General features: G+C 46.2%; 1 protein-coding gene across 4 annotated transcripts in view; it reads right to left on the minus strand.

Moving 5' to 3' along the window:
* LOC135385983 (hemicentin-1-like) overlaps nt 1–14,725 on the minus strand; it is a 219,600-nt gene that overhangs the window by 20,342 nt on the left and 184,533 nt on the right. For all 4 annotated transcript variants that reach the window (XM_064615655.1, XM_064615653.1, XM_064615654.1 and 1 more), the window contains exon 10: nt 12,688–12,942. In XM_064615655.1, the coding sequence (XP_064471725.1) occupies nt 12,688–12,942 (255 nt within the window). The remainder of the gene's footprint in view (nt 1–12,687; nt 12,943–14,725) is intronic.

A 14,725-nucleotide genomic window follows, 5' to 3' on the forward strand; every position in this document is an offset into this window, starting at 1 on the left:
GAAGCAGGAGTGATGACCATACGAAGCTCCGAAATGGACTGGGGGAAAACGAAAACCGTTATCTATTTATCTTCGTTTGCTCCACACTAGAACTAGAACACTAAAGCAATCTCTTCATAATGCAGAAGCTGCATAATGATCCGTATTTGTCACACGGTAAACACGTAACAGGAAAAAAAAAAGCACATCCACGGCGCACATTTCTTCGGAAGAAACCGTACGCTAAATCTGAGGAAAAATACAATATTCGCGCACACATATACCCGGGTATGAAGCTGGCGTTCTTTGTGGCGTAATGTGTTCCAGCACAGATAAGAAAGTACAAAATACGACTTCTTCTGTATGCGCTGAAATTCTTTCCTGCGTTAGTTTCTCCTTCGCAGACTTTTCCTCTCCTGATGGGTCTGCGGACGAGACCCTTGAAATACGAGGGAGCCATATATGGCACTCGACAAAAGAACACTTAAATCGATAACTCGGAAGAAATGACATAAAAGTGGCGGCCTCTATGCCGGCCCAGTTGATAAAAGAGGCGATTAAGTCTAGATCGAGGTGGGATGTGCGGAGGAAAAAAAAGGAGGCTGTCACGCCTGCTTTTCAAAAGAGGATAAAGGAAACACGTTTTTCCTTCCCGGTTCGGTATTTCGTTAGGTTCCTTGCTGGTATCCTAGCGTTTGCTCTATTTTTCAAAATGTACTAAAATCGATCACCAGCTTTGGTTCCCGAAGAGTTGCCGGGTCTTAGAAGCGCGGTGTATCGGATTTTCCTTTGAGGGGACGAGGGTATTTTCTGTAATAGCAATATTAAGCTGAATGTCGAAAAGACGTAATAGATTGCCGTCCAGATGAGTGACAGGTCGAGTGCATCCCGTGGTTAAAATGCCTAGTAGATTATTGAACGCATTTTATTACATCTATATGTAGCTACGTAATGGTAGACAGCCTGACTTTGCAGACACCACCGCATTAGTAATGTAAATATTATCAGCTTTCAACGATGTGTTGGTTTCTTTGTTTTGTATGCGAGTCATATCGGCGATAGGCACCCAATGGGCATCGGTGGAACGTACCGCAGATGGTTTAAAGCAAAAGTGGAATAAATACTGGTAATATTGCGAGACACTGCGCTAAAACTGATAGGTGGCCAAGATGGTGAACAACGACAAGCATCAGTTCTCATGTTTATTTCTTGTCTTAGGTCGAGATAATATGTGTCATATTTCCAGATACTGGGAATCTTTCAAAGGGCGATGCATCTACAGCACGAAACTATGCCATGAATTTTTCAAAAAAGACGAAAGAATTCTTAATTGAAAGTTCACACCTTTCCTGAATAGGGCAAAGCTTGAACAACTGCATGATAACACATAATGCCACGTGTAAATAAACTCCCAATTGTTATTATTAGCACATAACGACTATGCTCTTTATAAGATGCAAAACAGATGAAATAGTATAACCTATATAACCGGGTTGTGCAAAACGTACTGCATAGGTAGAGTTTTTCGTTTCCGAGTTAAACCCGATTTTTCACGATATTTGCACCCTGAAACAATTTTCTAAAATTCGGGGAAACCCAATTTCTCCTCGGATTCCACGAGGTCTTTCAACCCCATATGCATTCACAGTAAGCCACGAAAAGGATGAATCAATGAATCACGCCATCAACCTTAATAATTAAGCACCAAAGAGAACACCTGAATGTCAGTCACTTCCGAGATGGACCAAGGGTCGACTTTTTTTTTTTTTGCACGTGTCGGAATTCCATGATTCATCGCTGCAATCATCTGGCCAGCTTGATTCACATGATTTACAGCTCCATCCGGAAACTCCCGACAACGTGAATCACTTGACAGAAAATGCCCGATTCTTCCCCGAATTTCCTTTCGAAAAAATCTCCCGATTTTCACCCCCCCCCCTAATTTCAAAAATAATAATACCCCAAAACGAAGTGCCCTATGCATGGGTAGTTCGAACTTCACCACAACCGATGCGTCTTCTCCTTGATTGGATATGGCGCGGCCATCGCCTTCTCCCTGGTGACAACAGCAACAGATAAATTAATGATGATGAAGATGGTGAAGAATTCTTCTAACTTTGTGGTTTCGAAAGCGTGCCATCATTATTCATACGTATAGAGAAATAAGTGTGCGCGTGTGCGTGCCGCCATAGTGTAACAGATGCAGAATGGCATATGAAGTACGCGTAAACACAGACCGTAGAAAATGGAAGACATCAACCAAAATGGTTCGAGACCCTCATAAGAGATTTTGATTTCCCGAGCGGTTGAATTAGTGAGAAACGTTGAACTGATTTTGCAAGTATCTATAACACATCGCATGTTATATGCTTTACATCCAAGCGCGGTCATAATGATTTCTAGAAAAGACGTAAATTCAGCGACTTTTCAATGCCTTCCTCTGAATCTTACTTATTTCCCACCAAATAAATAGATGTTGCATCTCTTCTTGTTGGTGTTATATCGAAGCTAGACTGTGCCTTTCTTCGTGCGTCATTCTTTCTTATAATTCGATCTGCATGATGTACCCAGCATCAGCAACATAAATTGCAAATTCCGCTGTCTTCTACGACGTCATTATTTTTCTCTCTGCAATTACACGCGTCGAAGACGGGTAGAATTTGTGGGAATAAAAATCGCGATATGTCAACGTCGAGCTCGTGTTTCTTTCTCTCAAGCGAAACCATAGTAGGCAATGACGTTGGAAACCGCAATGCGGACGAGAGTGCACAAATACATCTCTTTCGTCAACTTGGAGCTCGGAGCTCGTTCTTTTCGCAGTGGCACATTTCAGAGCAAATGGATGGCAGACGTATAGACCTTTCACAGATGGGACACTACACTTCACCGCTGTCTTTGACTTTTGTAGCATCAGGTGTTCGGAATAGGCGAAACAATAAAGTAGAATCAGCGGGCGTGTCGAAAGTGACCATGACAACACTGGCTACAAATAATGCAGTGAAACGCAACTGAACAGCGTTTCTAACTTGAGATATGTGTGTTAGCAGCTGTACGGACAATATACAGGATGGTTATTTTTATTCGTTACAGAATTTTCATTAAGAAACTAGCAGAGCAAAATAGATGCCGTTTTTGCAATTGAGTTCTACGGCCAGCCTGACATCCCGTCGAAGAAAGTATGCAACTACAAGATGACTAATTGCTTAAAATTCATTAATTAACTCTTTAATTAGGGGATTTCGGGCAAAAGCGAGATAACAGATTGAGAGACTATCCTCTTGATCATTGATCGTTGGTGGGTCATTCACCGCCGCTATGGCGGTACACTGCCCCATTCCTCTTGCGGAAGGGATGAGAAAGGGATGAATGATGATGGAAAAATGTCCCATTAGAGTTCGTCCATTATTCCAGTGTTGGAGAGGAACTCACCAAGCATTCAGAGGCCTTGCATCTGGGGCCGGTGAGGTTTCAGACGAGGTAACGGCGACATGACCCGGGATCAACCGGAAGTTGATAGAGTGGCCCTGTGCGCTTGCTTTCTTATAGACTTCTAGAATTTCAATGACCGCAGGGCTGAGAGAGTCGCGAAGTCTCATGTAGTCCACACACTGCAGCGCAGATCTGGAATACGTAAAAACGACCCAGGAGCGAACGGGGCTCTCAGTAATTTTCCGCAGGGCGAAAAGAATAGCATAAAGCTCAGAACATGTTGACGATGTTTTATGTGAGCGACGATAGCCATCTGAAATTGACTCGGAGGGAAGGACAAAGGCGGACGACGAACTTCCCCTCCTGGTTGAACCGTCCGCGAATATTGCTGTGGAGGTCGCATAACACGCGCTCATCCTATCTAGAGTGAGCTGCTTCGTCACGCATGCTGCAACGTCGCCTTTCTTCCTTAATAGCCCATGCACCGACAGGGAGATGTCGGGTGCCGGAAAAGTCTATGGAGGAGTGCTGGGAGCTGTGGGAGGGACCACGAAGTCAGGTACACTGGGCTTCAGTTGAGAGACACATGAATGTACGCCGCCGTGCTTGCGTGTCCGGAGCTTCATACCTAGCGGGTGCCGCCGATGGTGAGCTAGAAGGCGAAGGTACTGCCGACACGTCTCCCCGTAGCGAAGAACTTCCAGCGGGGCTTCCTTCGCCTCAGCAATGACCATACGGGTCCCTGCCGCTCGAGGGACTCCCAGGCACAATCTGAGACTTCGCGCCAGGAGGCACTGAAGCTTATGAATGGAAGAAGGTGGGAGACCATTCAACTCAGGCAAGCAATATACAAGTGACCCACGTACCAAAGCCCGGTGGACTGCCAAAAGCGACGCCGTGGCACCGCCCAACTTCATGCCTGCTAGATGCCTGATCACCTCAATCCCCTGGTGGACCTGGCTTACAAGCTCGCTATGCTTCACCATAGACAGCCTAGTGTCTACAGTGACACAAATCAAGCGATGAAAATATAGATGCGTCAGCTCTACACCACCAACTAATAGAAGGAAGGGATGCATGTTCCTTCTCGTAAACGGGAGTACCACGGACTTTTCAGTGGAGATGTTCATCCGGCCTTTGCGAGGTAGTGCTCAACAGCATTCGCAGCGTGTTGAACGCGCCGCTGGATGGCCGGACGGGATTTGCCGCTGGTCCAAATGCAGATGTCATCCACGTAGATCGAAATAGACAGTTTCTTTCCAATGCATCCCAGAAGACCCGCCATGGCCACGTTAAACAGAATTGAACTCAACACGCTCCTCTGTGGGACTCCATGAGTCATCGAGACATGTTGACCCCCTATAACGGGTGCGAACGCGTAGTTTCCTTCCATGGAAGAAGTCCATAATCCATGAGTGTGCTCTGGAAGGTAGGCCGGCTTGGGTGAGGGGATGCAGAACGGAGGCGTGGCTCACGATGTCGTAAGGTCGTTTAACATAAAGATATGCAGCCACCACTGTCTTCTTACGCCTTTGCTTCTTCCACCGACCTAATGAAGTCAAGAATACAGTCCATGGAAGATCTGTGCTGTCGGAATCCCGTTATTTCCTGCGGGAAGAAGGAGTGCCTCTCGAGCCACCACTCGGTTCTGTGGAGGATGCATTCTAAAAACTTGCCATGACAGCTAGTCAAGCTCACTGGCCTGAAAGAAGAGAGCTGAGATGGCGATTTCCCCGGCTTCGCTAGTGGAACAACTCGCGCTTGCTTCCAACACTCAGGTACTTTCCCGGTTCTCCAGGACGTATTAAATACCTCGAGTAGGCACTTCTCACATCGCTCTTCCACGTTACGGATAGCCCTATTGGTGATATTGTACGGGCCTCGGGAGGATCGAACACGTGACAGAAGGAGTGCGTTCTCTAACTCAGAGAGCGAAAACTCGCTATTCATGTCCGGATCAGTGATGGCTGGACTAGCTTCAATCTGTTCCGTCAAGTAGGCAAACCACGATGAAAACGTGACTTCGAAATTGAAGTCGTATTACGGATTATCCCAGAGCGCCCCCCCCCCCCCTTCCCGAGAGTTTCAGGAGGTCTCGAAAGGTCACAGCGCAGAGGACGACTATGATCCTCCTCCTCCGATACGGTGACTCGAAGCGATAATGTTCTTAATGTGTTAGAACAGTGCTATACAAGCGCCTCTCTATGTCGATCAAGCGAAGCATCCTCAGGTTTTTCCCCCGTGTAATTTTGCGTGTCTGTCCTCTGGTTCTTCTGTGCTGATCTGGTGAAAACTCTCGTTGCTCATGATGACGAATACAGCGTTGTGATCTACGTAGCACATACGGGAAATGTCCGCGCATGACTTGGACAGCTCGCTCATGGGAGCTTTCTGGAAGAACGTGTCCTCCATGGGGCATCATCCATGACTATCATGACACTACGTGTCACTCTTAGCTGGCTTTCTCTTCACCCTGAATATATTTGTAATTCAGTGCTTTACGTTGCGAGACAACTGCGCTTAACCCTGAATTTCGCACTTTGTTTCTCAACTAGTGGTAACGCCCGAGATTTTAATCTGACACAGTGACTCAGCCGTGTACACTCCGTCTCAGTTGCTGCTGTTCTTTTTTTAGTCAACTCTCTGTGCACTTTTTGCCAATGAAAAGCAGTACCAAGGCTGTTGTGCATTACAGCTGTGGTTTTGTGAACTTGTAGGTAACATTTCCTTGAGTATGCGAAGAGGGAATGAAGACAAGAAGCACGCAGGGACGAACTCAGTTCAGTTCTAATCTAATCTATCAGTTCCTCTGTTTGTGTCTCTTGCTCATACTCACGGAAATGTTACCACAGGCAGGGTTGCCACTCAGCCGGTATTGGACCGGCACATCGGTTATTTGTTGCTGGAGCCGAATACCGCTTGAAAGGCAGCGTTTTGCCGGTATTTTACCACAGAAGGCGTTTCACGAAGACCTATCGTCAAATTCCGTGAGCCCATCTAAACAATTTGTGACGGGCCCCAACTTCTTTGTGGTAGTTGTATTACTTTCCCTTGCTTCCAAGCCTTGTTTCCGATCTGTATTGTAACACCGACATCACAAACGGAATAAAGACTTCAGCTCGAAAGTTGAACTGGAGCGGAATAACGCCGTTGAATGAGTGCTTTCTCTCCCGATGTGCTTCTCTTTCACCCTCTCCTATTCTCCCGCTTTCCTATGTATCGCTCAATTTCCATCACACATTCCTTTGCTCTTCCTCGTGTCCCTCCTTGGTCTCACCCACTCGGCCGGTATCTCTCATGGTGAAAGGTGACAACCCTATGGTCATAGGACACTTTCCGGGCCCTTTGCTTTCACTTTGCATGTCCGTACTAAAAGATACATGGTGTTCCACGAGAGGATGCCATTCAATTCCTAAATGCAGGTTTTACTTCAGAAAATTATGAAACTACCTAGAATAAATTTATACAGACTTTTGCCACAGATTGAGGCCGTTTGTATTCGTGTCACGCGTTAATTTTGTTAGTTTGTGGGGCGCTGCAGTTCGCCAATGATACAGTCGCTGCTTATCGAAGGAGATAAAAGCGCCGCGCGATGGGGGGAGAGGGCAATGTTTCTACCGACAGCTGTCAAGGTAGGCAGCGGGATTTGGAGCGGAACGGAGGATCCGCGACACATGAAATGTAAGTGGTGCCCTTGTCACTGACTAAAGAGTGTGTTTGTTCACTTGTGTCTGTGTCTCTCGGTGCAGTGGTTGGGCAAAAGACGGGTTGGATTCAACCCCGCGTGGGATTCAAGGGGGTAGAATCCTACAAGTTGCACTCGCAAATTTGTCAAACAAAGGTATCATTTTTCTCCATGATTTCGGAAGTGTATCGGAAGCACAGTATTGCAGACAAGATCCCGGGGTTTTCCACAAGATTTCTACAAACATTTGACAACCGCAAGTCCGTCACTGGGCGATGCGCGATTGTTGATATTAGAGAACGTAAGTGGATCGTTAATAACGTCATCGTGACGGACAAAATGGCATAGATGCAGGCGAGCTGGTAGTTGAACTCCATACTGAAGGTGCCTGTGCAATAGGCGGAAGACAGGAGAGACAACACGAGAACAGACCTTGTCTTCAGTAGAGAGTAGAGAGTTTTAGCTGACCGTTTTGACATTCCGCTCCTCTTACGGTGATCCACTGAGTGCGAGCGGATCGGGGTAAGAAAATTGGTTTTAGCAGGGCGATCAACTCGTTTTGCGTTTCGCACCGCTAACGGCGCTCTTTGTACACGGGAAGTAGTCGAACGAATGCAAGTGATTAGCAAAGTTTTTTTTTTTTTCAGTGAAAGCATTCATTCAGTGAAGAAGTTTTCATTATATTTGAAAATAATTCCATGACTTTGCTTTCTTAAAAAACCTGGACATTAAAAAAGGCCAGTCCGCTTTCCAATAACCAAGACTGGGTCGACTTTGGTGGAAGCTTCTTGTAAACAATAAATTTGCGCTTGAAGCTGTCTCTCCCGGGTTCGCTTGTGAACTTTTGGAGTGCCCTACAGGATCCTCGTCGATCCAAAAACGCTTTCGGAGCCGCTGCTGAGACACATCGCCCTCAGCAGCAGCAAAAGACGACGAAGGCAGCGGCAGGTGCTCACCACTGGCGACAGCCATCTTGACACCTGGTAGTGCCGACCGTCTCGCGTCTCGCTCCGCTCAGACAGCGCGGGAGCGGGCGGAAGCTCCGCTCGGCTCTCCCACTAACGGGCAAATGTAGCGCTCAGTCTTGTGCGTAGCTGCGCTACTGTAATCGCTACTTTTTTCAGTAGCGAAGGTGTAATTCCGCTACATTTGTTATTTGTAGCGGGAAAGTAATTTCCGCCACAATTTTGAGTAGCGGAACCACCTCCGCTACCGCTACTTTTGAAGGAGAAAATAGAATAAATTAGACGCTAGACTCTAGCGTCTAAAGTTGATTTTACTACATGCTCCGTATCGTATTCAACTGCGAAACTGGTAACGATACATGGTATTCACTTTAGGTTCGACCGATTCATGTCAGACACAGAGCCTTCAAATCGCTGCTGTCTCAATTCCGAGGTTCAAGCTCTCATGGCTCACGGATGAAAACCAATGAAAGGAAGTAGCCAGCTTGACCGTAAACGAAATGTTAAGGTGTTCGGTCGCCTCAAGTGAGCGCGCCGAGGAATCCACGAGCGAGCTCCATGCAGACGATTTCTTTTCTTTTGGGGAGTCAACTTCTACAGCAGATCCAGCTGATCGCGAGCTTACTCAGTACCTCTTTGTGCCAGATAACTTTAATTTGACATCGCTAAAGCAGGGTTATCCAAGAGTGCACGGGGCGTTCCTCAAGCTGAATACCGCCGTTCCGTCATGTGCGTGTGCCGAACGACTTTTCGATGTTTGCGCCGATACGTTCAGCAAGACACGTGTTACGCTCAGTGACGGGAAGTTTGAGCGGCAACTGCTCTTGAAGGTGAATTCAAGTTTGTAATGACCAGGGTTGGCTACCGGAAACGGAAACGACAAACGGTAACTACCGAAATTCAACAGGAAACGAAAATGGCAACGGAAACAAAATTGTTTTAGTTTCCACTACCAGAAACGGAAACGAAATTCAAGAGTGGTAACGTTAACGGAAACCAAATTCGCAGGATGTTTCCCTCAGTGTTTTCGCGTTAATATGAAAATTACATACATCCGCACTATTCTTCCAGTCATCATTCATTCATTCGTTTATTTTCGCGACTTTCTTTCGTGTTGAGCCCACTGCGCAACAACATGGACGCGAAAGTTTTGGATGACGTGTTATTTTTACGCACGAGCGGAGACTTTTGAAACTTAAAGGCATGTAGTTCCGCAACCTAGAGGGGCATCTACTTGCGGCGTATAAGATTCTTGACGAACTTTGCATTAAAGTATTTAGTGTCTGTGTTTGGTGTGGCTGTCCTTTTGCATCTATTATGAATATCTGACATGAAAAATCCAAAACCAGACAGTACGAGTTCCGGATGAGAAACAGAACCCAGTAGCGAAATTACCTCGGAAACGGAAACGAAATTCTTAAAAGGAAACGGAAACAGAAACCGCTACCGAAAATCGTCCAGAAACAGAAACGGAAACGAAAAGCCGAGTTTTTCAGTTACAGGAAACGGAACCGGAAACATTAATATTTTCGGTAACCAACCCTGGTAATGACTTTTTCAGAAAGTACTGATCGCAAGAAATAAAGTATCAGCAAGAGCACATATCTTTGAATGTATCGAATCACATATTCATAGGCCTTCGGCGAGAAAGTAGCGGAAGGATAATTGCGCTAAATTTTTTTTTTGGTAGCGGTAGCGGTATCGCGCTACATTCGTAAATTTGTAGCGCCGCTATTATCGCGCTACTTCTAAATAGGGTAGCGGTATTTCGCTACCTAAATTGAGTAACGGGCACAACGCTGGCGCCCATGCACAGTTGCGTGCTCGCTCGCCGGCTGAGCGGAGCGGGGACTCGATAACGGTCAGCTAAAACTATCTAGTGTTAGTAGACCGTTGATAACTTCACCGTGAAGCTACCGTACCTACCGGAACCAATGGCAACGCTCCTGACTCAGGATCTGATCCGTTGATTGGGTGCGGTAGATACGGTACTTCGGACGCCACGTTATATCGACGGTCTACTAATACTCACTAATAGAGAGTGTTACTAGACCGCTACCGCGTCTGCCGCACCCTATCAGCAGATGGAGGTATCCCAAAATGCCGCCGTTAAGAATCTACCTCTTAAAATACCATACGTTCAAAAACCCAAACTGATCTAGCGTAGCGTTGTGCGCGTGCTCAGCTGTGGGGAGCCCCTAACCGCGTGGCGAACTGTCAAAAAACAATCCTAGGCTATCCTAACGTCTGAAAACTAACCTAACCTAACCAAATTCTAACCATATCTGCTGATCTGACGTGGCCGCCTTGCTAAGCCTAACGGTCGGCAAAAACCTGGCTTTTATTCACGACAATGACTTCTACCGATGTCAAAACCGCGCCATACTGCGAGGCTTGTCAGCAATATCTATTATTCAACACTATCATTGCGCCATTCTTCATGTTCATGTTTTAATTTAGAAACCTGGGATTTTGAACATCTGGGATTTTAAACGATGTATTCTTAACAGTGGGATATCGTGGCATCCCCCAGCAGATAATACCCCTGACACACGGGCACATTTGAACTCCTTTCCATTAGGGGTCCTTTACAGCTGCAAAGCGCTTCGCCAAAGGAGTTCGCCGTGTCAGTGACACACGGCAAGAGCGAACTCCATTTGGTGTTTCGTTTGAAAAATATACCCAAAGATGTCGTGCTAGATATTTCCATTAGAACCAGTCTACACGTACGACATCGTAACAGTATGCATAACAATACCATCAATGAATTCAAAATACGTACTGCAACAGCAATATGTGCACGCAGACTTCGAGTACTTGGAAAATGAGAACACGGTCTAGCCCTTCGTTCAAGAGTAATGTCGTCGTGTCGCTCTTCGTTCGAGGCTACGCCATACACCTTTCCAGATGAGAAGAAGATCGTCGATCTCAGCTTCCCACAAGGACCGCTTCGTAAAATGAGATTCTCTTTGCCGTGTGTCACGTCACGCAACGCCTTTCGGTTAGGTGTCCCTTTCTTTGGTTTCGGTAAGCACGGAGAGTTAATTATTAATGGAGAGTTAAAGTTCGGTAAGCACGGAGTGATCAGCGGTCCACTAGCACTCGGTACTATTTACGTTTGCGGAACTGTTGGCTCCGTCCAAATACACTCCCTCCCGTGCAAGAAGAAAACAAACCACGCCGCAATAACACTATTTCGCCCTTTATCAACGTGTTGTCCTCGGTCTCCAGCCAGTGATAATGACGGGTTGCGCGACAAGGCCCTCGATTGGAATAAAGCTGTGTCGCTCTTTCCACTTCGCCGCGGTATATGCCAAGCGAAGAGTTCCGCCAACGCAGATTTCACCGACCATATTTCGCCCAGCGATGTATTTTCGGCTGTCAACTTTTTATTATATATATCTTGTGAAAAACCTCGCAATTTTGACTTGAATAGTATGCTATGGCGATAGGGCTCAGAATTCATGAAGAAAAATGCTATATACTTTGCTTGGTTAATTTGCGAGCTCAATTAACAAAGTGAGCTTAATTGATGCGTGACACGAATGCAAACGCCCTCAAACTCTGACAAGAGCCTGGGTATGACTGTGTTTCCAAGTAGTTTCATAATTTTCTGAAGTAAAACATATTTTTAAGAATGTAATGACATCCTCTCGTGGGACGCTGTGAGATACGTGCTAGGCTGTGCTGTTGCTGCGTCCAAACGATTTCGGATTTCGGACAGTGTCACCAGTCGCGTCATTCTATTAGTTTGTAGTATGATAAGCAAAATGAGGTTGTCGTGAAAGCATGTCCGGTATAGAATAGCGTGCAAGTGATCTGGTGTATGGTTGACATAAATATACGTTTCATGAAGCGAGGAGCCCGGTCCTGCCTCTTTGCAGCGTTCGCTCTTACCGCCTTCCTTGAAGTGCTACCTATGTGAACCCATAGTCTTCTTTCTTGCCCAGGAACCACGAACGTTGAATTCACTGAAACCACGTTTAGACTATGTGATCTGTTAACAGAAGAAGAGAAAGACAAAAAAAAAAAAAGAACTTGGTAGCTCAATTCCACTCCACACGAAACCTCACGTGTGATAGGAATCTGCGCAGACGCCGTTCGAGGTTTTCCAATTACAAAGTCACCGTAGAGCGTCGTAGGTTGTCACGTACAATGTCACATACAGTGTCTTATTATTAGTTAATTATGCTCTTAATTGAGAATGACAGACGGCAATAATTTCCGTATTGGGAACCAGTTTGATTCAGCCTATACACAGAACCGGTTAATGACGAGAGATCAAGTTAAGCCAGGCAATCGAAGAAACAGCCGAACCTCACTCTCCTCGTCTCTTAATCAGCTGGACCCTCCCCCCCCCTTCCTCTCTCTCTCTCTCTCAAAGTTGCTTGGTCCCTGGATAAATCCACACCACCAACGCTCTGCCCCCAAATTTTGACCTTTTTGGACACCATAGGACTTCTTTCCTTATTGTGAAGGGGCTCACTATTTCATTCCCCACATCGCCACCAGCAATGGAGTAGAGTGTTGCCCCTGGCGATGAAACTCCCCATTCATCCCCATCTCCAAATAAAGTTGTTGTTGTTGTTTATTAGAAGTGATATTGCGACGAATGGCCAGTGCGCTTACGTCTTACGATGACCACAACGGCAGCCTTGGCTCGCCCATGCCTGTTGGAGACAATGCAAGTGTAGTTTCCCGCCATGGTCCTTGATGCCGTAGTGTTGAAGACGAGCATAGGGCCTCTGGCAACAGTGAGTGCCCCCAGCTGCCAGTGGTATTCAGCATGTGGATGCGCCGAGGCAGAGCATTTCAGCTCACGAGGCAACTCGCCTTCTAAGATGACCACCTGCCTTGCGCTCAGCTCCAGCTTCTCAGGTGGATCTGAAAGTGGGAAAGTGGAACACCAGCGAGCATACTTAGCCGAAAATGAACTTCACTGGCATGTATGGAAAATTAGCTTCATGGTTCCACGAATAGAACAGGTGCAAGTTCATAGTGCAATACTGCTCCCGAGAGAAATACATAATGTAGAAATGATTCTTACATCTAAAACATTTCCGATGTATATTAACGATAAACAGCTAGGAACAAAAATGATTAGGCGCGTAGTCGAACGAGAAAACCAGGAACGTTTTAAAACACCATGATGACTGCCACTTCATTTTTTTCTTTTGGCAATCACAGTCTTCGAGGACTACATTGTATTAATCATCTGCCATCACACCAAGTGTTTTTCTACATTCATGCGTACCTATTTCAATTGACGCTTTTCTCATGTGAGTTAGTATTCAAACTAATGTTCGTCGTTATTACAATGCTGTTTAAGTCGACGCATATTTGATGCTTTCACACAAACCGACGTCGCCTATTTGTATCCACTTACTACACTGTTAAGAGCCATCTACTCGCTTCACGAAACACAAAGACATAAGCCATAAGGGTAGTTCAAAACAGAGAAGAATAAAAACGTAAATTACCCACCCTTCCGGGCCATTTCTATGTCAGACACTACGACAACCATGTTACAAGAAAGGAAAAGGGGACACCAACGACACGCTCATTCCAAAAATATCTCCCCCGTTTCAATTAAATAAATGCTCTACACATGTACGCTCGCCACTTTTCCCCCAAGAAAGCAGAAAGAAGCGCAAAAAACTGCGACAACGGGGACGCTAAAGGAGAACAGTTCTCTGGAAGCCAGGCGTGCTCCTCGTGTCAGGAAGCCATTCTGAACAGGAACTTCTTTTATTCTCTGATTGGTGGGCTGTGTCATGTTGGAATGTCAACGGCGCAGTTCGATTTGCACCCACTCATACCCCCGCCCAGTCTTCGCATAAAACACTAGCCTTTCGAATGGTTCCCTCTGTCACCCTGCACGCAAATCGATTGCAGGAGAACTCACTTTTCACTTTCATTCGTCTGTTCTCGGAATGGGAAAGCCAGAAGGAAGAAGGCATTTATTGGAAGCAACATACGCCGTAACAGCGAAAGAGGGGAAGCAATATAAGAGTATGGAAGCCGGATTGGTATGAGTCGCCTTATACTCCGGTGCTACGGTTGCGGCCTATAGCAATAAACGGTAGCCGTAATATTTACTCCGAAGCTGAGCGCTCTTGCGCCTGAGTTAGAACGTGATGTTCATGGGTGATGTTTTTGTCCTGTGGTGGAGATGGCGGCGGTAACGCAACTGTGTTTGCCGAATTGGTATTCCGGGTCACGGAGGCTCACAAACCTGTATCAAAGATGAGAGGTTTACGGACTGGCATCATGCAGAGGGGGGAAGGCTTTCAGATTACTTTTGAGAAGTTGCGTTTAATATCAAGTGGTCGTTTTCGTGGAAATTTTAGACGGTCGGCGGTGATATGGCCCTGGAGGAAAGGACGAAACCAGAATGGCAATGGCTCAAGCGAAGCGGTGGAGCAGCGAATGTGTTGTCTCGGATATGAGTGCTTGCAATTGATCTTCCTGAACCACCAGTGGCTAACGGATAATGTTATTGCGCTCTTAGAAGGAGGGCCCGTCGACGACCGTTTCTTAAATCTTGCTTCCTCCCTCGAACGTCGGGACGGGAAAAATGGAAGTCGTCTTACATGGTACGCCATAGAGAGGAGGACAGCGTTTTATGCATTTTTTTTTATTTGTGTGAAAAGGTAGAGCATGAGTC

The sequence above is a fragment of the Ornithodoros turicata genome, chromosome 2 (assembly GCF_037126465.1).
Source record: "Ornithodoros turicata isolate Travis chromosome 2, ASM3712646v1, whole genome shotgun sequence".
NCBI classification, from domain to species: Eukaryota; Metazoa; Arthropoda; class Arachnida; order Ixodida; family Argasidae; genus Ornithodoros; species Ornithodoros turicata.